The sequence below is a fragment of the Engystomops pustulosus genome, chromosome 2 (genome assembly GCF_040894005.1).
Source record: "Engystomops pustulosus chromosome 2, aEngPut4.maternal, whole genome shotgun sequence".
Lineage (NCBI taxonomy): Eukaryota > Metazoa > Chordata > Amphibia > Anura > Leptodactylidae > Engystomops > Engystomops pustulosus.
Genome location: NC_092412.1, coordinates 243,786,432 through 243,808,162, shown reverse-complemented (window position 1 = coordinate 243,808,162; position 21,731 = coordinate 243,786,432). Strand labels below are relative to the sequence as shown.

At 45.2% G+C, this 21,731-nt stretch overlaps 1 protein-coding gene across 3 annotated transcripts in view; it reads left to right on the top strand.

Moving 5' to 3' along the window:
• Positions 1 to 16,804, top strand: part of LTN1 (listerin E3 ubiquitin protein ligase 1) — a 51,627-nt gene extending 34,823 nt beyond the window's left edge. Inside the window, exons 25-31 of one of the 3 annotated variants that reach the window (XM_072138603.1) lie at positions 1,024 to 1,210; positions 3,618 to 3,789; positions 4,793 to 5,013; positions 8,022 to 8,216; positions 8,725 to 8,892; positions 16,361 to 16,437; positions 16,506 to 16,804. In XM_072138603.1, coding sequence (XP_071994704.1) covers positions 1,024 to 1,210; positions 3,618 to 3,789; positions 4,793 to 5,013; positions 8,022 to 8,216; positions 8,725 to 8,892; positions 16,361 to 16,423 — 1,006 coding nt within the window. In that variant the 3' untranslated portion in view covers positions 16,424 to 16,437; positions 16,506 to 16,804. Of the gene's footprint in view, positions 1 to 1,023; positions 1,211 to 3,613; positions 3,790 to 4,792; positions 5,014 to 8,021; positions 8,217 to 8,724; positions 8,893 to 16,360 lie in introns of all 3 variants that reach the window. The other 2 variants (XM_072138602.1, XM_072138601.1) reach the window with 2 other exon arrangements.
• Positions 16,805 to 21,731: the final 4,927 nt, after the last annotated feature.

Sequence of the window (21,731 nt, the reverse complement as noted above, 5' to 3'; positions counted from 1 at the left end):
CCAGTGCCTCTCCATGCTGCAGATTCACAGGCTGTTACATTGTCTTCCCCCTCTGCTCCGTCTCACTGCAGCAGAGAAAGTTTCAGCACACAGTGGGAGGGGGTGAGTATAACAGTGTAACAGCCTGTGAAGCTACAGCACAGAGGGTTTATAGTGTAACCATTTATGCTCATCAGCATCATTTTAAAAGTTGATTTTAGAATGGAGGCCATAGATAACAAATATAAGAAGATACCACAGTCCCGGTGCCTGGATCTGTGAGTAATGTCCCTGGGTTATCAGGATGGATTATCATGGGAGGGGCAGTGGGAATTTGGGGAATAAAAATAATTTAAGACCCAGTTACACATTGATTTGTGTGATCAGATGGAGTGTGACCCTATGGAAAAAAATTACATACCTGGTCCACGGCTCTTGTGCTCCTCGTGGAGAGCCAACTCATGCAGCACTGCACCCTGGGAAAAATTATATGCCACCATTGCTTGCTACTCTATTAGTTAATGGACGACCCACTCTAGAGGTTTGAAACACTGTTTAGGGGTTCTCATTGACTCTCGTTGAGTCTAATACTTTCAGCTAAACAGGTTGACACATAATACAAAAGTTTACTGTGGTAAGAAGAAGGCACTGATGGGGTCACCAGTATTATACTTGGCCCCAGTAAACTTTCTTTCAGGTTCACGTGACTCCGTGCAGCAGGACTCAGGACTTCCTGTGATGTTCCGTGTCCTGCAGTCATCCGGTGGATCGCAGAAAGTCCTGCGGTTTACATGTTGTGGGGCTCCTGCGGCCTGCAGAGAAAATTATATATTGGTGGCCGACCCCTTTAAGCATTGTGGGGTGGTGGAGGGTGTGTCTTATATGCAGTGCACCCTGGGAAAAGCCATGCAAATCGGGTCTCCTACATAAGGAGAGGTTGAAATATAACCAGGTATATCAGCCTGGCCCAAGACAACCATCTGTTTGATCTGTAGGCAAAGCACCAGAATATGTACATGAACATGTTCTCTTCTCCATCCGTAGGTCTCCACCTGCCGCCCTCATGTCCGTCCTGGCCCTTCAGGAAGATTTGGTGGACGCTCTCCTCCAGGGAATCCCAGTGGGAGAGTTTGCGGTTATTCAGCCACTAAAAGAAGAGTTCTGCTTTGTCCTGGGTTATCTCCTGACCTGGAAGCTCATCCTGACTTTCTTCAAGGCTTCATCGTCTCAAGTACGTCCCTGTTATCTGTATTGTTGAGTGCAGGGTCTTGTATGTTATAATTTACAATGGGGTGAGGATTTTTGTTAAAGTATGACCCGGGCTTTGTGTACTGAAGTGCATGTTTATGTAGTTACTCATGGGACTCCTGGGAATGCAAATTACATGTTCCAGAGGTGCCCGGAGCTCTGCAGATAATACATTTATCTCCTAATATATTATATTATCCAGACCGGAGCTACAAGACTTATCACTAAATGCTGACACACCTACAATGGAGTCAGATGTTGTGTTTTATATTCTCAGGAGCTGAGCAGATTGTACATAAGTGTCCTATCTGCAGGCAGCATGTTATAGAGCAGGAGAAGCTGTGCATAAGTGTCCTATCTGCAGGCAGCATGTTATAGAGCAGGAGAAGCTGTGCATAAGTGTCCTATCTGCAGGCAGCATGTTATAGAGCAGGAGAAGCTGTGCATAAGTGTCCTATCTGCAGGCAGCATGTTATAGAGCAGGAGAAGCTGTGCATAAGTGTCCTATCTGCAGGCAGCATGTTATAGAGCAGGAGAAGCTGTGCATAAGTGTCCTATCTGCAGGCAGCATGTTATAGAGCAGGAGAAGCTGTTCATAAGTGTCCTATCTGCAGGCAGCATGTTATAGAGCAGGAGAAGCTGTGCATAAGTGTCCTATCTGCAGGCAGCATGTTATAGAGCAGGAGAAGCTGTGCATAAATGTCCTATCTGCAGGCAGCATGTAATAGAGCAGGAGAAGCTGTACATAGTGTCCTATCTGCAGGCAGCATGTTATAGAGCAGGAGAAGCTGTACATAGTGTCCTATCTGCAGGCAGCATGTTATAGAGCAGGAGAAGCTGTACATAGTGTCCTATCTGCAGGCAGCATGTTATAGAGCAGGAGGAGCTGAGTAAATTGTACATAGTTTCCTATGTGTAGGCTACATGTTATAGAGCAGGAGGAGCTGAGCAGATTGTACATAGTGTCCTATCTGCAGGCAGTATGTTATAGAGCAGTAGGAGCTGAGCAGATTGTATATAGTGTCCTATCTGCAGGCAGCATGTTATAGAGCAGGAGGAGCTGAGCAGATTGTACATAGTGTCCTATCTGCAGGCAGCATGTTATAGAGCAGGAGGAGCTGAGCAGATAGGACACTATATACAATCTGCAGGCAGCATGTTATAGAGCAGGAGGAGCTGAGTAAATTGTACATAGTTTCCTATGTGTAGGCAACATGTTATAGAGCAGGAGGAGCTGAGCAGATTGTACATAGTGTCCTATCTGCAGGCAGTATGTTATAGAGCAGTAGGAGCTGAGCAGATTGTACATAGTGTCCTATCTGCAGGCAGTATGTTATAGAGCAGGTGAAGCTGAGCAGATTGTACATAGTGTCCTATCTGTAGGCAGCATGTTATAGAGCAGGAGGAGCTGAGCAGATTGTACATAGTGTCCTGTCTGCAGGCAGTATGTTATAGAGCAGTAGGAGCTGAGCAGATTGTATATAGTGTCCTATCTGTAGGCAGCATGTTATAGAGCAGGAGGAGCTGAGCAGATTGTACATAGTGTCCTATCTGTAGGCAGCATGTTATAGAGCAGGAGGAGCTGAGCAGATTGTACATAGTGTCCTATCTGCAGGCAGTATGTTATAGAGCAGGTGAAGCTGAGCAGATTGTACATAGTGTCCTATCTGTAGGCAGTATGTTATAGAGCAGGTGAAGCTGAGCAGATTGTACATAGTGTCCTATCTGCAGGCAGTATGTTATAGAGCAGGTGAAGCTGAGCAGATTGTACATAGTGTCCTATCTGCAGGCAGTATGTTATAGAGCAGGTGAAGCTGAGCAGATTGTACATAGTGTCCTATCTGTAGGCAGCATGTTATAGAGCAGGAGGAGCTGAGCAGATTGTACATAGTGTCCTGTCTGCAGGCAGTATGTTATAGAGCAGTAGGAGCTGAGCAGATTGTATATAGTGTCCTATCAGTAGGCAGCATGTTATAGAGCAGGAGGAGCTGAGCAGATTGTACATAGTGTCCTATCTGTAGGCAGCATGTTATAGAGCAGGAGGAGCTGAGCAGATTGTACATAGTGTCCTATCTGCAGGCAGTATGTTATAGAGCAGGTGAAGCTGAGCAGATTGTACATAGTGTCCTATCTGTAGGCAGCATGTTATAGAGCAGGAGGAGCTGAGCAGATTGTACATAGTGTCCTATCTGTAGGCAGTATGTTATAGAGCAGGTGAAGCTGAGCAGATTGTACATAGTGTCCTATCTGCAGGCAGCATGTTATAGAGCAGGAGGAGATACATTTTAAGCTTGAAATGTTTAAATTTCTTTTATTCTGCTTGCACAGTTTTGACATTTTTTTTGTTTCAGTGATGACATTTCTAATAAATCCTTCTCCTTCCTCCCCAGCTGCGGGCGCTCTACTCTCAGTATCTTCGTAAAACTAAGAGCTTGAATAAACTGCTGTATAACTTGTTTAAGCTCATGCCCCATACACCCGTCCTCCCGGGGCAGGCAAGCGATGCCACCTCCAAAGATCCCAAAACCTTCTTTACCGAAGAGCTGAACTTATCTGTGCAAGGTGAGACCGCAAACCTAGTGGATAACATCATCCAATGAGCGTCGGGTCCCATCATCCCCTGATGAATGGAATGAAAGGTTGTCAAATGCTGGACCTCACCCCATTTACTCGGGGGACCCCCAGTCTTGTACATAGTATACACATCATTGACATTCATCCCTATAGTTTGCGCAGGACATTTCCAGGAAGAATAACTGAGGAATGATACAATACAATGTACAATATTTGCGTAAGAGATTTGATAGGAAGTAGCAGCCTCCCACAAACCTGAAGACCCGGAATGTAGAATGTCCTTGGAATGTAGAATGGAGTTTTCCCATAGCAGATTCCAGTGGATTTTCGGAAGTGACAGCCGTTGATGTATAGTCATACTCCAGCTATTTGTGTAAGATATTGGAGTGAACAGGCGAGACATATGTGCTCTGGTGTTGTATGATGTCATCATCTGCGGCTTAGATAGTGCTGGAATTTGTGGCCTAGAGGTTCTCCAGAAATAAAGGAGGGGGTTCTTCTGTTTTTGTTATTCCATAGAGATACCACAATGTCTTTCACTGGAAACATGACGGAGAACGTCCAAAATAATTACCGAGATGGAAGTTTGTAGAACGATGTAAGATAAGGGAAGAATGAGGTCCTGGAATACAGACTGTTTATGGAAGAGATACTTGGTTTAAAGGGGTTTTCTATCAAATGAAGTATCTCGCTAGGATATACCTTCACTTAAAGGAACACTCCAGTCAGCTCCCCTTTGACTCGTTTTCATTGTATTCCTAGAGTCCTGCTCCTCCCTTCAGACCCTGCACGAAGTATAATTCAATGAATCGGCTGTGACTGGAGTGTTCCTTTGAGAATTTGGTTGGTTCACCCCACCAGCCTTGAAAGGATGTACTAGCATTCACTTCCTTGGCATGGTTTGGGTCCCAAAGTTTGGACCCATTACTGATCCTAAGGTGATGGTATATCCCAGCCATATGCCAACACTGCCCGATTTTTCTCTTTATAGATTGCGCCAAGCTACAATCTGAGATCCCCCATCTGGCGTGTTGTGTGTATCACATCACCCTGAAGGATTTGCCGGCTATGGTCCGTCTGTGGTGGAACGGTTGCGAGAAGAGGATCTTCAGCGTGGTGGACAAATTTACCACAAAGTATGTGAGCGGCGTGCTGTCATCTCAGGAAATCTCAGCGGTGCAGTGCAGTACGCAGATGTTTGACGGCATGACGGTAAGATTATTTACCTTTTAGGTCATCATTGTTCATCTCTTCTGGTTTGTAATGGACAAGTACTGTACCTGTGTAGTCCAACCCGACCCAGCAACTATCTCCTCCATAGTCTTAAGTGTGAAGCCAAAAAGTTAGGCGCTGGCAGGAAGCATGACAGCACAATCGGACTACACTGTGCTTTTTTGTAGTCTGTTACCTTGGAGACACCTATAGCTACAGATAGACCGCAGTAGTCCCATCTGGCCCACCACAAACCCCTCCATTGACCTAAATATGAAGCCCAAAAGTTGAGCGCCAGTGGCATAACACTTGGATTCAGTGGAATTAGATGGAATGGCAATATCAGACTACACATGGTTTGTTTGTAGTCTGTTACCATGGAGATACACAGGAACTGTTTTTAGAAAACCATACACTCCTCTAGACCAATCTGACTCCACAACAAACTTCTCCACATACCTAAATATGGCGGCCAAAAGTTAGGCACCTACAGCAAAAACTTAGATGGAATGGCAGGGTCTGACTACAGAGTGTTTGTTTGTAGTCTGTTACCATGGAGACCCATAGAGCTACTGGAAATTTAATTAACGTGTGTATATATATTATTTTTTTACACACTGGATCTTTAATGAGTGTCTAAAAAGGACATGACCTTCGAAATGGAGCCGCTTCTTTGGCCAAAAGTCTTAATTGTTGTCTGATTTCTTGATTCCTGTTGCTCCTATTATTGTTTGTTCTCACATGAACCCAATGAGATTTGTTTCCAGCTGCAGAGGCGTTTCTGAACAATGGCAGAAGTGTCGGCGTCTTCATCTCTTTCATCACCATCAGCCCATAAATGGGTCCCATAAATTTCATGCTCTTCACACTTTAGTCCTTGATCGACCCCCCCCCCCGTTACTTCTTCATCTCACGGTCTTCCGTGCCGGAGGTTGCGTCACGCACACTTTGTAGCGCTGCCACCATCACACTCACTACACCAGAAGGGGAAGAACGCAGATACTAATCCAAGTTGCGAAATTACCCAGTGGGAAAAATGTGAGATTTTGGGTTATCTGGGGGAGGGGGACGAGCCTGCGGATGGCACAGACGTCATCCATAGAATAAGGTGCCATTGTCTTATGTGCAGGATGTACAGGAAGGTTATAATAGTCACAATTCATCTCATTGTCTGTGTATTTTATACTAAAGAAACCCAATAAAAACTGCTGCAGCATAAAAGTGCTGGTTCAGCTTCACACCCCAGACCCGAAGAAAACTGGAAGATGTCGAGTTGTTACATAAAAGCAAGAAGGAAATTCTTTGTTTTCCACGATTGACGAAGTAAAGTTAGGTTCTCGTTTTGTTCCTGTACTTCTTTACAGGATCATTGGCTTCCTCGGGCCGCAGGATGTCTCTTATGTGACACCAGAGGAAGTAACATCAAGTGGTCTTAGAAGCCGCCCCCCCCCCCCCCCCCCGACAAATGTCCAGCATTATAAACCAGGGACACTTACACTTCGGTCCAGGCACCGGGACTGTGGTAATCTGCTTATATTTGTTATCCGTGGCTTTCTTTCTACTGAAATCAACTTTTCAAAATAACACTAAAGGGGTGTTACCAAAACCCCTCTCCGCTGCAGCTTCACAGGCTGTTACACTGCACAGGAACTCTTCCCCTTCCCACTGGAAGATTACAGCGGAGGAGGAAGTGCCGAGAGGACTAGGCTAAGGGGCAGCCTGTGAAGCTGCAGCTCGGAGAGACTCTGGTTACACCCCCCAGAGCACTTCTGTCTCATTGTTATAATTTTAAAAGTTGATTTTAGAAGGAAGGAGGCCATGGATAACAAATCTAAGAAGATTAGCACAGTCGCGGTGCCTGGATCTATGAGTAATGTCCCTGGTTTATCAGGGTGGATTTTCGTAGTAGGTTTCCTGTGCTGGAAATACTGGAACAAGGTAAATGGGGGCTTCCCAGGGGGGTTTGCAGAAATCCTGCAAAACCCCTTTAAATTCTTCCCCACCTTAAAAGAGAATGCACACGACAATTTACCTGCCCAAACTAACTGCTCTGTAACACAGGGCTATGCGCTCACGTACTTTCCATGCCTTCGTGTGTATTTTACAGCGGTTCCTTCTGTGCCAAAAGTTAATTTAAGTAATATGCAAATGAGGCTGAAGTGCATTGTGGGCGTTGGCTCCTGCTCCTTAGCAATAAGACCTTCTACCAGCACCTTCTCTCATCCTTTCACCCTCCGCTACATCACTCCTGAGTCCAGCGACATGTGGAGCCGGAACCCTTAGGTGCTCTGCCAAAGCACTTCAGCCTCATTTGCATATCTCTAAAGTGAAGTTTTGGAACAGAAGGAGAAGCTGAAAAATAGAAACAAAGAAATGGCCCTAGATAACATGGGAGTTAGTTACGGTCGGTTGTGACGGATTTCCTTTAAATCTTAAGCCGGGGAACTCTCTCAAAGGGGTTTTGCTGGATTCTGGCTCCAGTACCAGTTGTACCGGACACAAACGACTCAACCAGAAGTTTAGGGTCTCATTGGGTCCACTGCAACCAATTGGCCACCCCAGACCTGGAGATGTGACGTCCCGTGGTCCAACGAGACCAGTTATTGGCTGAAGTGAGTTCCATGATCCTCGAAGACCAGATGTCCACCAGAACCGGGAAGGGGGACTAGTACAGTCCGTAATGGTCACCCTTAATTTATAGTCACAACCAAAGGGTCCCTTCTCCTATTTCCATCTCTTCTTCCCTTAGACTTTCTAAATGTGTCCATAAAGAGCTGGGGTGGTTCGCTGCCTTTGAAATTGGAATTTGGACTTAATGCAGATTGCGTCTCCTCTGAGCCAAAGTCAACACAAGTCGTGTGTCTAGTTTTACGTGGACACCATGAGGAAGGCTTCATGGGATTTTCTGGATTGTTATTGGCAGTTGCCGTGGAACTTCTAGAGGAATTCAGAAACTTTTTGTACTTTTTTTGGTGATCATTGGTAACCGGAGATTTGTTCTCTCCTAGGTTAAAGCTCGTCCTACGACACGTGAAGTCATAGCCACCTATTCGGTAGACGACATCTGTATAGAGCTCATTATACAGCTCCCGCAGAACTACCCTCTGGGCGCCATCACCGTAGAAAGCGGCCGGCGGGTGGGTGTAGCCGTTCAGCAGTGGCGCAACTGGATGTTACAGCTCAGTACCTACCTTACACACCAGGTCAGTGTATGCAGATATCATATGGTGATACATTTTAAGTTATGTTTTATTTTTCTGTCTATTGATTTAAAGGGGGTGTCCATGAATAGAAAAACTTTCTTCTTCTACTTAGAATCTCTGCAAAGAGTGGAGCCTAAAGAAAAGCTCTGCTCTACGTGTAGTGGTCAGTACTCGGAACTGCAGCCTAGCCTCCATACAAGCTGCAGTAACACATGTAGGCCAATACAAGAGATCGGAGCTGTTCCTCCAAATCAATCTTTGTGTTGAGAGTTTTGGATATATGGCTGTGGATAGGTTATTAATAGCCACATCCTGGAAAACTCCTTTAAGCCCCGCCCATGGTTGGTGTTAAGGAAACAGCCATTCACATAACTTCAGGAGTTATACAGATATTATCGATAATTGTGCTCTGCTCTTGGCATAGAGTATCCCTTTAAGTATCTCCATGTATAGGTGTTACATGTAAAGTCATTGTATGCTAATACTCGTTACATTGTGACGCCCTCAGAACGGGAGCATAATGGAAGGCCTGTCCCTCTGGAAGAACAATGTGGACAAGCGCTTCGAAGGAGTGGAAGATTGTATGATCTGCTTCTCTGTCATCCACGGATCCAATTATTCTCTGCCTAAAAAAGCCTGCCGAACCTGCAAGAAGAAGTTCCATTCTCAGTGCCTGGTAAGAACGGCTTTTTATGTTTTATGGCATAGATGGAGCTGATGTTGGGTTCCCTGGGGGACAAATGATAAGCAACGATGCGGCTGAGGGGCAAGCTAGAGGAGCGGCTCCCTCGTGGCGGATGGGCAGGCCAGAAGAGCACCCACCTCAGGGTGGATGGGTGGGCCAGAGGAAGGGGTTGGAGGGGCGGGCTAGAGGAGAGGTCCCCTGGGGCTCGGAGGGAGGGGCAGGTTTATGGAGCGGCTTCGTGGTGGGAGCAGGGGCGGGCTAACGGTGCGGCCCCCGGGGGGAGGAGGGGCGGGATAGCGGTGCAGCCCCCTGGGGGATGGAGAGGTGGGCTAGCAGTGCAGCGACCTGGGGAACGATGAGTGGGGCTACCAGTGTGGCCCCCAGGGAGGCGGAGATGTGGGCCTGCAATGGGGCCCCCTGCAGGCTAGTGTAGGGGCAACCAGGGACCAGCGGCTCTGAACACACCCAATGATGGCCCATAAATCTTTGCATTGGACCCTGTTAGGACGCGTTGTATATACAGATTGCGTATAGCACGTCCCTGCTGCTTTCCTGACTTTGGTTTTGTTGGACACATAATAAGCCGCTTTTATAAATGTCTCTTGCGCTGCAGGATTATCTCACAAGTTTCTATGCACAGATAACCCCCCCTATTCTCGGGCCACGTGCTTCCAGGAATAAAGGGCTGAAGATGACTATGTTACAGGGGTCATTTCTCTTGGGCCGGGCCCAGCAATATCCTACTTGATCTCCTGCGCTCAGCTCTTTGGTACAGAACTCTCAGTTCTAATATCTCCGTTCTGGCGCTGATGAGAGACATGAGGGGCCTAAGGAGTCACAGGTGTTTAACCCCCGGCTATCCCTCCTAATCCTTATGTCGCACATCCTCACCCCTACACGTGGTCCAGGCTTCACTGCTGTAAACAGGCCTCTTATAAGTGAAGTCTTTCTAGAATTCTGCACCCAAACCCAAAAAAATCTATACACTAACAGCCATGTAGGTCCAACAGTCCTCAATGTGCATGTCCACAGGGGTCCGGATGCACTAAGCACAGGCATTCCTTCTGGAATCTGAATGATACATTGTACAGATCCTACATAAACCCGGAGCTCCCTTCTCATCTCCGTCCTGACACAGACATAATAGTAGGGGGTCCGGTGTGAGCCGGGGTCTTCCCCATGGATGTGTTTACTAGAAATACAATAACTGTGAATGATCTCATGGAGCAGATATTCCGGAGTGAGAGGTTTTGCAGCTCCCCCTGGTATCTAGGTCATACTCCCTTTTCACTAAGATGAAATACCTTTTGATTCCCATATTTTTCACTGTCCATCATAGGATATTAATCTGCCTTGTGTTTATGAACATTTCAAAACTTCAAGGGATAGAAAGACTTTCTTAGAGGGGAGGAGATGATTAGAGGATAGTGGACACCCTTGTCATGGAAGATATATCTGGCAAATCATTTAACTTTGAGAAGTTCTTCAGAGGAAGCACAACTTTTCATCATAGCACCACCACTGCTATGTATATCAAACTGTGCCCTATCCATGGGGGTCACGCCGCGCCCTATCCATGGGGGTCACGCCGCGCCCTATCCATGGGGGTCACGCCGCGCCCTATCCATGGGGGTCACGCCGCGCCCTATCCATGGGGGTCACGCCGCGCCCTATCCATGGGGGTCACGCCGCGCCCTATCCATGGGGGTCACGCCGCGCCCTATCCATGGGGGTCACGCCGCGCCCTATCCATGGGGGTCACGCCGCGCCCTATCCATGGGGGTCACGCCGCGCCCTATCCATGGGGGTCACGCCGCGCCCTATCCATGGGGGTCACGCCGCGCCCTATCCATGGGGGTCACGCCGCGCCCTATCCATGGGGGTCACGCCGCGCCCTATCCATGGGGGTCACGCCGCGCCCTATCCATGGGGGTCACGCCGCGCCCTATCCATGGGGGTCACGCCGCGCCCTATCCATGGGGGTCACGCCGCGCCCTATCCATGGGGGTCACGCCGCGCCCTATCCATGGGGGTCACGCCGCGCCCTATCCATGGGGGTCACGCCGCGCCCTATCCATGGGGGTCACGCCGCGCCCTATCCATGGGGGTCACGCCGCGCCCTATCCATGGGGGTCACGCCGCGCCCTATCCATGGGGGTCACGCCGCGCCCTATCCATGGGGGTCACGCCGCGCCCTATCCATGGGGGTCACGCCGCGCCCTATCCATGGGGGTCACGCCGCGCTGTGTGCTTCTAATTTATAATTGTGTCACCTGTATTATGTATTATTAGTTACCAGGAGTTTATTCATCGTGTGCCACCCCTTTGACTTCTCTTCCTTTATGCTTTCCCATCAATCCCATGATTCCTCAGCACAACATCATATAACTAGAGACAGAACCATGTCTTCTAGCTGGAAGGACAGTGTCTATATTCTTCATACCAGATTCTACATTTCAACAGGACAACTATCTAGCTGGAGGAGCTATACATACTCTGCACCAGTAACATAGGAATTCCTGGAGGGGCTCTTTAACCCCTTCCCGACATTTGACGTAATAATACTGCATGGCGGGAGGTGCGTTCCCGCAAAATGCAGTATTATTACGTCATGCTTCTGGCGCCGGCTCCTGAACGGAGCCGGCGCCAGAAGCTGCGGGTGTCGGCTATATATTATAGCCGACACCTGCCTCTAACACCCGCGATCGGAGATTTCTCCGATCGCGGGTGTTAACCCCTAACACGCCGCGGTCGCGCTGACCGCGGCGTGTCAGAGGCATTTAAATGCAAGGTGAAGGGAATCGGACCCCCCCGCGGCGCTTACCGGGGGGGTCCGCTGCTCCGATCGCAGCCCCGGGACTGCCGGTGCCCGGGGCTGCGAGATCTTCATCCGGAAGCCGGGTCCTGCCTTCTGGCAGGACCCGGCTGTAAGACACTGGGCATGCGCAGCATGCTCAGTGTCTTACATTACACAGTGCAATACTTCTGTATTGCACTGTGTAACCTGTAAAATAGCTTGAACAAGTGATCAGAAGATCACTTGTTCAAGCTTAGATGTCATTACCTGTAAAAAAAAGTTAAAACAATAAATAAAGGTTTTTAAAAATAAAAATAAATAATAAAAGAAAGTGAAAGTCCCCCCAAACACCACATTTCCCTTTACACAAGTAATAAAGTATAAAATACACTAAATCACAAAAAAACCCCACTTATTTGGTATCGCCGCGTCCGTAACAATCTGTACAATAAATCCTAATCATAATTGGACCCGCTCGGTGAACGTGGTAAAAAAAAAACCCCAAAAACTTGCCAAAAATTAAAACTTTTTATCAAATTGCTTTACAAAAAATGTTCTAAAAAGTGATCCGAAAAAGTTACAAGCGCCAAAATGATACCACTGAAAAGAACAACTTGTCACGCAAAAAATAAGCTCACAACCAGCTCCGTCAACCAAAAAATACTATAGTTATGCCGCTATAAAGATGGCAATACTAAAACAAATTCAATTTTTTCTATTCTAGTTTTCCTTCAATAAAATTGGACAAATATAAATAAAACTATATAAATGAGGTATCACCGTAATCGTAGTGATCCGTAGAATAAAGATAATATATTATTGTTATGCTACAGCGAACCCCCCCCCTCAAAAATGCTAAAAATCCAAAACAAGAATTGATGATTTTATTTTCCTCCACACGAAAAAAGTTAATAAAATTGCTTCAATAAGCTAAACACCCTCTAAAATAAAGTTTTTTTTTACAGTGCATCGCGTCTCGCAAAAAATAAGCCCTTATTTGTCTAAATTGCTTAAAAAATAAAGATTGTATAGCCTATTCCCAACGCGCGTTGTAATAGAACGGTGCGGCGGGTAGTGACTTGCCAACACGGTTCAGACACAGTGATCGGGGCAAGATGGCAGCTGATCCTAACAGCCATCCATCCTGCCCCATGGACCAGAAGGGTTACGTTCCCCCCACACACCCCCAGTTTATTATCGCTGCTATTGGCTCATCAATTCAGACGAGCCAATAGCAGCGAATTTACTTATGACGTCAGTAATACCGGTCACCATGTCTGTAGACACGGTGATCGGGGCAGAGTGGCGGCTGTTCCTGACAGCCACCAATTGTGCCTTGTGGTTCAGAGGGGTTTTGTTGCCCCCCTCTGTCCATGTTTGCCGCTATTGGCTGGTCGATTTGGTCCAGCTAAAAGCAGCAATATTAGTCACAATGGGCATCGCTAGGGTGAATAAGAGCAACACTTGGCGATAATTTCCCTACTAAAACGAAGATATGGTACAAAAGCGCTGGCCGTGTACATTGTACAGATTACGCTGTACAACTCTTACGAGCTGTTCCAATGTGCAGGTCCTGCCGTATCATTTCTCCGTTTTCAAGAGGAAGATATTAGGAAACTAATATTGGGACAAGAAGGACGGGGCCCCTGTACCTCTGGTTTAGATGTTCCTGTATTTTGCCAGGACAGCATTTTCCCGGTGAATTCTGCTGCTTCTAATGGTAAGACTCAATAAAGAGTCTGTTCCAAAAGAGGAGTTAGGATGGACACTATATACTAAGGATGGACACTATATACTACTAAGAGACCTGCGACAACTCCAAGTGTGACAAAAGTTTAGATGGTCCCCTGGTCTATTCTACCTCCTTATACGCAACACATTCAAAATTCACGCCCAACCTGTTGTGAATTCAGTAAAATGAATAATTGTAACAACTGTTATGTCCCGTTGCTCCCTATACCCCTCCATTATTTCATAAGGGGCGCCACATAACGGGCACTGAACGTTCCAGAAATAATTGCAATTTCCATCTTGGACTCCATTGCACATCATATTTGGAAACCACCTGTATGTTCAAATGCTCATTTCACCACGTGTATTACACTACACCACATATTACACCTTGCTAAATTCCCCAAGGGGTGTACATTCAACAATTAGGGTCACTTTTCGGGTTTTCCTCTGTTTTGGTACCACTACGGCTCTCCAAATGTATCCTGACACATGTGAAGGATTTCTTGCAAATTTGGCCTCTAAAAGACAAACATCCCTCTTTTCCTCTACTGTGCGCCCATAAAGCATTTTATATGCACATGTGGGGTACTTCTACACTCAGGAGAAATAGTTTTACACCTTTTTCGGGGTTATTTAATATATTATCCCTTGTGGCTTACATAAATTAGGGGTAAAGTGACATTTATAGGAAAATTTTCACCTTTTTAATGTTTAGGGCCTAATTGGATCATTCACCTGTAGGGGCAAATACATATATTGCACATTGCAAAATTCTCTAAGGGGTGTGTGTTCAAAAATTAGGATCACTTTTTGGATTCTTATCTGTTTTATACCACTAGGGCTCTCCAAATGCATGTCAAACATTTCTGTCAAATTTGGCTTCTAAAAGGCAAACCTCCCCCTTTCCTTTTACTGTGCGCCCATACAACATTTTATATACACATGTGGGGTACTTCTACACTCAAGAGAAATAGGTTTACACATTTTGGGGGGTTATTACATTTTTTTATCCCTTGTGGCTACAAAAAATTAGGGGTACAATGACCTTTATAAGAAAATGTTCACCTTTGTCCTATTTAAGCCCTAATTAAATCAAACACCTATATGGACAAATACTCATATTACACCTTACTAAATTCTCTAAGGGGTGTGCTTTCCAAAATGGTGTCACTTGTTGGGGTTCCGCTCTGTTTTGGTACCACTACGGCTCTCTAAATGCATCCTGACACATGTAAAGGATGTTTGTCAAATTTGGCTTCTAAAAGGCCAATGCCCCTCTTTCCCTTCTGAGCTTCACTGCGTACCCATACAATATTTTATTTGCATGTGTGGGGCAATTTTATACTCGGGAGAAATGCTAGTACACATTTTTTGGGGTTGTTTCATCTTTAATGCCTTATGGGATACAAAAATTAGCCGTAAAAGTGACTTTTTTGGGAAAATGTCCATCTTTTTCCTTTTAGGGACCTAATTGAAGCAAACACCTGTGGGGGAAAATACACATATTACACCTTGCTAAATTCTCCAAAGGGTGCACTTTCCAAAATAGTGACACTTGTTGGGGTTCCCCTCTGTTTTGGTACCACTAGGGCTCTCCAAATGCATCCTGACACATGTAATGGATGATTGTCAAATCTGGCTTCTAAAAGGCCAAAGCTCCTCCTTCCCTTCTGAGCCCCACTGTGTACCCATACAACACTTTATATGCAAAAGTGGTGCAGTTCTGTACTTAGGAGAAATAGTTTTACACATTTATGGGGGTTGTTTCATATTTTATCCCTTGTGGCTTACAAAAACTTGGGGTAAAAGTGACTTTTTTGAGAACATTTTCACCTTTTTTCCCTTTTGGGGCCTAATTGAATCAAACACCTGTTTGGGCAAATACACAAATTACACCTTGCTAAACTCTCCAAGGGGTGTACTTTCCAGAATGGTGTCTCTTGTTGGGGCTTTCCTCTGTTTTGGTACCATTATGGCTCTCCAAATGCATCCTGACACATGAAAACTTTTTCAGCCATATTTGCCCTGCAAAAACGAAACAACGCTCTTTCCATTCCAAGTGCCCCCCTGTGCCCGTACAGCAGGGTACAGTGACAAAATGGGCATTGGCATGCTCAGGAGGAATTTCCTTAAACATGGTAAAATGCATTTTCCTTTTTAACCCATTGTGAAGGTGCAAATTTTAGTGTTCAATGAATCTATTGTAAGATAAAATTACATTTCTGTAATTTCACTTTCATTTATCTTTCACCCTCATGAAACGCTCAAAGGGTTAACAAAATTCCCAAAGATTGTTTTGAATATTTTGAGGGGTGTAGTTTCTAAAATGGTGTCATTTGTGGGGGTTTTCTATCATGTAGGCCTTATAAAGTCACTTCTAACTAAACTGACCCTCCAAAAGTAGGTTTTGATGATTTTCGTGAAAATCAGAAAAATTGCACCTAAAGTTATAAGCCTCCTAACATCCTAAAAAAAAGGAAAAGATTTTTGAAAAATGATGCCAAGTTAAAGCAGACATATGGAAAATGTTAGTTATCAAGTTATTTTAGTGATATGACTAACTTTCCAAAAAGTAGAAAATTTTGAATTTTGAAAACATAGTTTTTTTCAAAATTTTTGGCAAATTTCCATTTATTTCATAAATAAATACCAAACATATTGATAAAATTTCTTGACCAACATGAAGTACAATGTGTCACGAAAAAACAATCTCAAAATCAACTGGATATGTTAAAGTGTTCCAAAGTTATAACCACTTAAATAGACACATGTCAGATTTTAAAAAATGGGCCGTGTCAGGAAGGTGAAAAGTGGCTTCAGCGTTAAGGGGTTAAGTTATAGTTTTGGGGGGTTTTTTTTGGATGAAACATCAACTGTTTTGCTATTGATGGGCAATAATTCAGTGTTTTTGTTTCTTTATCGTTTTAGTATAAGTGGTTTACATCAAGCAACAAGTCTACATGTCCCCTGTGCAGAGAGACATTCTTCTGAGGGCAAGGACATCCTGCGCACTGCAGAGCAACGGCATACATCCAGCGCATACATCCAGCGCATACATCCAGCGCATACATCCAGCGCATACATCCAGCGCATACATCTTCCACCACTGTGTGTGGATATTGTCTTTGTGTCCAGTGTAGATGTACGGCCGGTGCTGAAGTGATGTTTTTGGTTTTCTCTCTGCCCATAAATGATGATTTTTGGACCCCTGGTGGAGCTGTGACATCCTGGATGACATCTAATAGAATGTATTATAGACAGGACCTGCACGTCGTGTGACCACATGTACAGCAGAAAAAACCACAAGACTTGTAAATGTTGCTGGATCCCCGGAAATTAGATTTATTTTAAATAAAATACTATAATAAATGATCGGAGTAAATGTGTGTTCTGTCTACAGTAAAGCATGGAAATATACAGTGATAGGCTACATTCAGACGGCCGTATGGGGGACGTATATACGGCTAATATACGTCCCCCATAGACGACAATGGGTGCACGGTGCCCTACGGGAGAGGACCCTGTAACACCCATATTTAACTCGCATGATGTTCATTTACTTCTGATCCTCCTTGAGATGGTTCTGCTCCTTCATTGGAGTACAGCTGTGTTTAATTAAACTGATTGGACTTGATTAGGAAATTCACACACCTGTCTATATAAGACCTCATAGCTCACTGTTAGAGCACATGAGCATCGTGAGGTCTAAGGAACTGCCCAATGAACTCAGAGACAGAAATGTGGCAAGGCACAGATCTGGCCAAGGTAACAAAAGAATTTATGCAGCACTCAAGGTTCCTAAGAGCACAGTGGCCTCCATAATCCTTAAATCGAAGAAGTTTGGGATGAGCAAAACTATTACTCGACCTGACTGTCCAGCCAAACAAAGCAATTGTTAGAGAGGTAAAGAAATACCCCAAGGTCACTGTGGCTGACCTCCAGAAATGTAGTACGGAGATGGAAGAAAGTTCTAAGTCAACTATCGATCCATAGGACAATCACCCTTAGTAATGATAAAAGGACACCCTGCTCCCTGCTGGTGCGATGTGGGGGGCCATTGCATAGGACAGTAAGTGACCCCTAACAGTGATAGGAGGACTGCTGGTGTGATGATGTTACCCCTAGAAGTGATAAGAGGACACACTGCCCCCTACAAGTGTGGTGGTGTTGGGGGCCATTGCATAGGACAGTCAGATTCCCCTATTAGTGATAGGAAGACACTGCCCCATGGTGGTGTGGGGATCTATATCATAGGACAGTCAGTCACCTCTAGAGGTGATAGGACACACTGCCCCCTGCTGGTGTGATGATGTGGGAGTCATGGCACAGGACAGTCAGTGACCCCTAGTAGGGATTGGAAACACTGCTCCCTGCTATTTTTTTTTTTTGGGGGGGGGGGCATTGCATAGGGCAGTCAGTCACCCCTAACAGTGATAGGGGAACACTGCCTCTGCGCTGGTCTGGTAATGTGGGGAGTCATGGCACAGGACAATCACCCCTAGAAGTGATAGAAGGACACACTACCCCCTGCTGGTGTGGTGGTGTGGGGAGCCATGGTATAGGACAGTCACCCCTAGTAGTGATAGGAGGACACACTGCCCCCTGCTGGTGTGATTATGTGGGGGCTATGGTAAAGGACAGTCACCCCAAGTAATGATAAGAGGATACACTGCCCCCTGCTGGTGTGGTGGTGTGGGGAGCCATGGTATAGGACAGTCACCCCTAGTAGTGATAGGAGGACACACTGCCCCCTGCTGGTGTGATTATGTGGGGGCTATGGTAAAGGACAGTCACCCCAAGTAATGATAAGAGGATACACTGCCCCCTGCTGGTGTGGTGGTGTGGGGAGCCATGGTATAGGACAGTCACCCCTAGAAGTGATAGGAGGACACACTACCCCCTGCTGGAGTGGTGGTGTGGGGAGCCATGGTATAGGACAGTCACCCCTAGTAGTGATAGGAGGACACTGCCCCCTGCTGGTGTGATGATGTGGGGGCCATGGTATAGGACAGTCACCCCTAGAAGTGATAAGAGGATACACTGCCCCCTGCTGGTGTGATGATCTGGGAGCCACGGTATAGGATAGTCACCCCTAGCAGTGATAGGAGGACACACTGCCCCCTGCTGGTGTGATGATATGGGGGCCATGGCATAGGACAGTCACCCCTAGAAGTGATGGAAGGACCATACACCATGTGCCTCTGTCACCGTTGCCCCTATAATACGATCCCTCCTCAGCTCGGTAACATACTGATCCCCTCCTCCACTAGATAATTATTAGCGCTGGGACTTTAAACCCGTCCTAAATATTCTGTAATATAAGATTTATTACAAGGAAATAAAATGATCTCATTCGGGCCCTAAAAATAAAACCTATTGTGCCAAATAAAATATAATAATAGAAAGTAATCGGTGCAGTATTGTTACACCTCGTTGTGCCCGGTGCCGCAGCTTTGTATCCGGTGACAATGGGTGGAGCCGCGTCTCATGGACGTCCTGCAATTGTATCAGTACAAACCACTTATCAGGTTCCGTTTGCTTTTTCCTCCAGTCCGGATTGAATATTTATTGTTTCATTCCTGGGAAAAGAAAGAATAAACTTTCACTTATAAACTAATTATGGAGTTTTTTAAATTATATTTATTATTATTATTATTTTAATTAACAAAATATATATTTTTTATATTTTTATATTGTATTTTTCTGTGGTTGGTTGTAATTTCTTGCGTCTTCATTCTTCGAAGGATCTTCAAATATTCTTGTTTTCTTGCTAATCACCACAGTAGATCCCAAAGACGACACTTCCTGTTTTTAGCTTTGCTGTTTAGATTGGGACAGAGTCCTCATAACGAAGGTTTAAATGGTCAACATTCATATATTATTGTAATATGTGGGGGAAAAAAAAAACTTCCATTTGTTATCCATGGCCTTTTTTCTTCTAAAATCAACTTTTAAAATTATGCTATTGAACATGTGGGGCGTTTGGGGAGTGTTACCAGAGCTCTTCTGTGCTGCAGATTCACAGGCTGTTGCACTGTGTAGGAGCAATTCCTGCTGTTTGCCGAAACTTCCAGCGTTGCAGTGAGGTTGCATCAGCCAGAGGGAGGGGGGAAGTACTGAGGGGGCAGAGGAAAGCTGGAAACAGTGTAACAACCTGTGAAGCTACAGTAAGGAGGGGATCTGGTAACATCCCCAGGAGCCCTTCTGACTCATTAGCATAATTGTAAAAGTTGATTTTAGAAGGAAGGAGGCCATGGATAACACATATAAGAATATTGCCATAGTCACGGTGCCTGGATCTAAGAGTAATGTCCCTGGTTTATCAGGATGGATTGTGATGGTCGATCACTCAAATATCTCCAGTGATCTGTTCACTCACCAGTGTATCAGATTACTGCTGCATATAGAAGTCTATGGGAAGGGGAGGTGGGAGGAGTAGCTGGAGGTTTTCAGTAGCACACAAAGTGCTTTATACATATTTCTGTACATTACTGCTGTATAATGTCCTTCACGCTGCTTTTGAGAAAAAGAGTAAGAGAGCGAAATCTCTTTAGAATGTGTTGTATGGATTCTACAGAATTAGCGTTGCAGAGGGTAAAACTTATTAAATTGCAAAATAATGTCACTCCTAATGTGCACAGGTCATCCCTGTAATCACAGTAATGTCGTCCTATCAGAGACCTCGCCGGCCTAGAAATGTAATGTTGCACCCTGTTCATTGACTCTGCAGTCCCGGCTGGTAATGTCATGGATAGGGCCTAACTTTCCTTCATGGGAAAACCCCTTTAATGCTACTTGAAAGGAAATCTACCACCAGGATGAAAGATTGTAAACCCAGCACACTGACATACTGGTGTGCGCCCCCTCCGGCAGGATCTGCTCTTTTTTAAGCTTCTTATGCCCTGGTTTTAAAGAAAAAAAAAGATGTAAAATTATGCAAATGAGCCTAAGCGGCTCCAGGCTCCATTAACATTAACACCCCACGGGCTCATTTGCATAATTTTTAAAGCCTTTTTTTGTGAAAACTAGGACATAAAAAGCTCAGTGAAGAGTAGATCCTACCAGAGTGGGCACACACCAGTATGTCAGTGTGCTGGGTTTACAATCTTTCATCCTGGTGGTGGATTCCCTTTAATGCATTGACCTTCACAAAATCCACAACCCGAGGAGAGACGAGATAACTGATTCTCACCAACCTGATACTGTGGTGGCTTCATAGTGTCCACAAATTAGTCATCAATATGATTGCCCAAAAAAATCCCTTTAACAACATTTTTTTTTTTAACAAATCCTATTTCTATAAAATTTTGCTTTACTATATATATTTTTCCACATACTGTACAGATTTTTTATTCTCCCTCCAGCATTGTGATCACTAATTTAGTCTTCTGGTTCGGTGGATACGAGCGCTGGACCTTTTTGTATCCGTGGAAATCTCACACTTGGTCCATGGCTGGAAAACTCATTCTCTTGGCTGTTTTTATCTCTACAGGTGGCCGCGCTTATTAGGCGATGACCTCACCTTCCTCCGCTCTCTACCCTGTTAGTTTTGGCCATTTTTCGACATCTTAAAGCCAAACTAATTCCGAATGATTTTTTTAACCTGTAAATCCCTGGATTTGATGTTTGCAGCATTTCTATGAATGGCGCAGGGCAGGGAGATGTTGTCCCTGCTGAGGACTGGATCTATTGATTCCCTTTTCAGTCCTGCTCGCGGTCATTACGTTGTTATTGACATTTTTATGTCACGTTGTTGTGTTACGTTTTTCTCCTTTACTGCCCTGGATGTATTACAAAATGACTAATGTCTAAAAGGACCATAAATACCCCGGTGTTATCCATCCGGGGCAGTAAAGGAGAACACAACAGCGGGGCATGAAAATGGGGATACAACAAACTTTTTTTAAAGGATTGTATCAGTTTCAGATATGTTCTCCTCAGAAACAGCACCACCTCTGCCATCAGGATATGTTTGGTATTGCAGTTCCTTCCTCTTTGATGGGAAATGTTCCTTAAAGGGAATTTAACATGAAAATCCATCACGATAAACCAAGGACATTACTCAGAAATCCAGGCACCGTGACTGCGGTAATCTTCTTATATTTGTTTATCCATGGCCTCCTTCCTTCTAAAGTCAACTTTTAAAATTATGCTAATAGGGGCTTTGGGAGATATTACCAGAATTGCCCCTTGCTGCAGATTCATAGGCTGTTACAGTGAGCAAGGAGCACTTCCCCCTCCCACGGTTTGAGATTACATTTGTCAGAGGGAGGGGGAGTGCCGAGCAGGAGAATAGGGG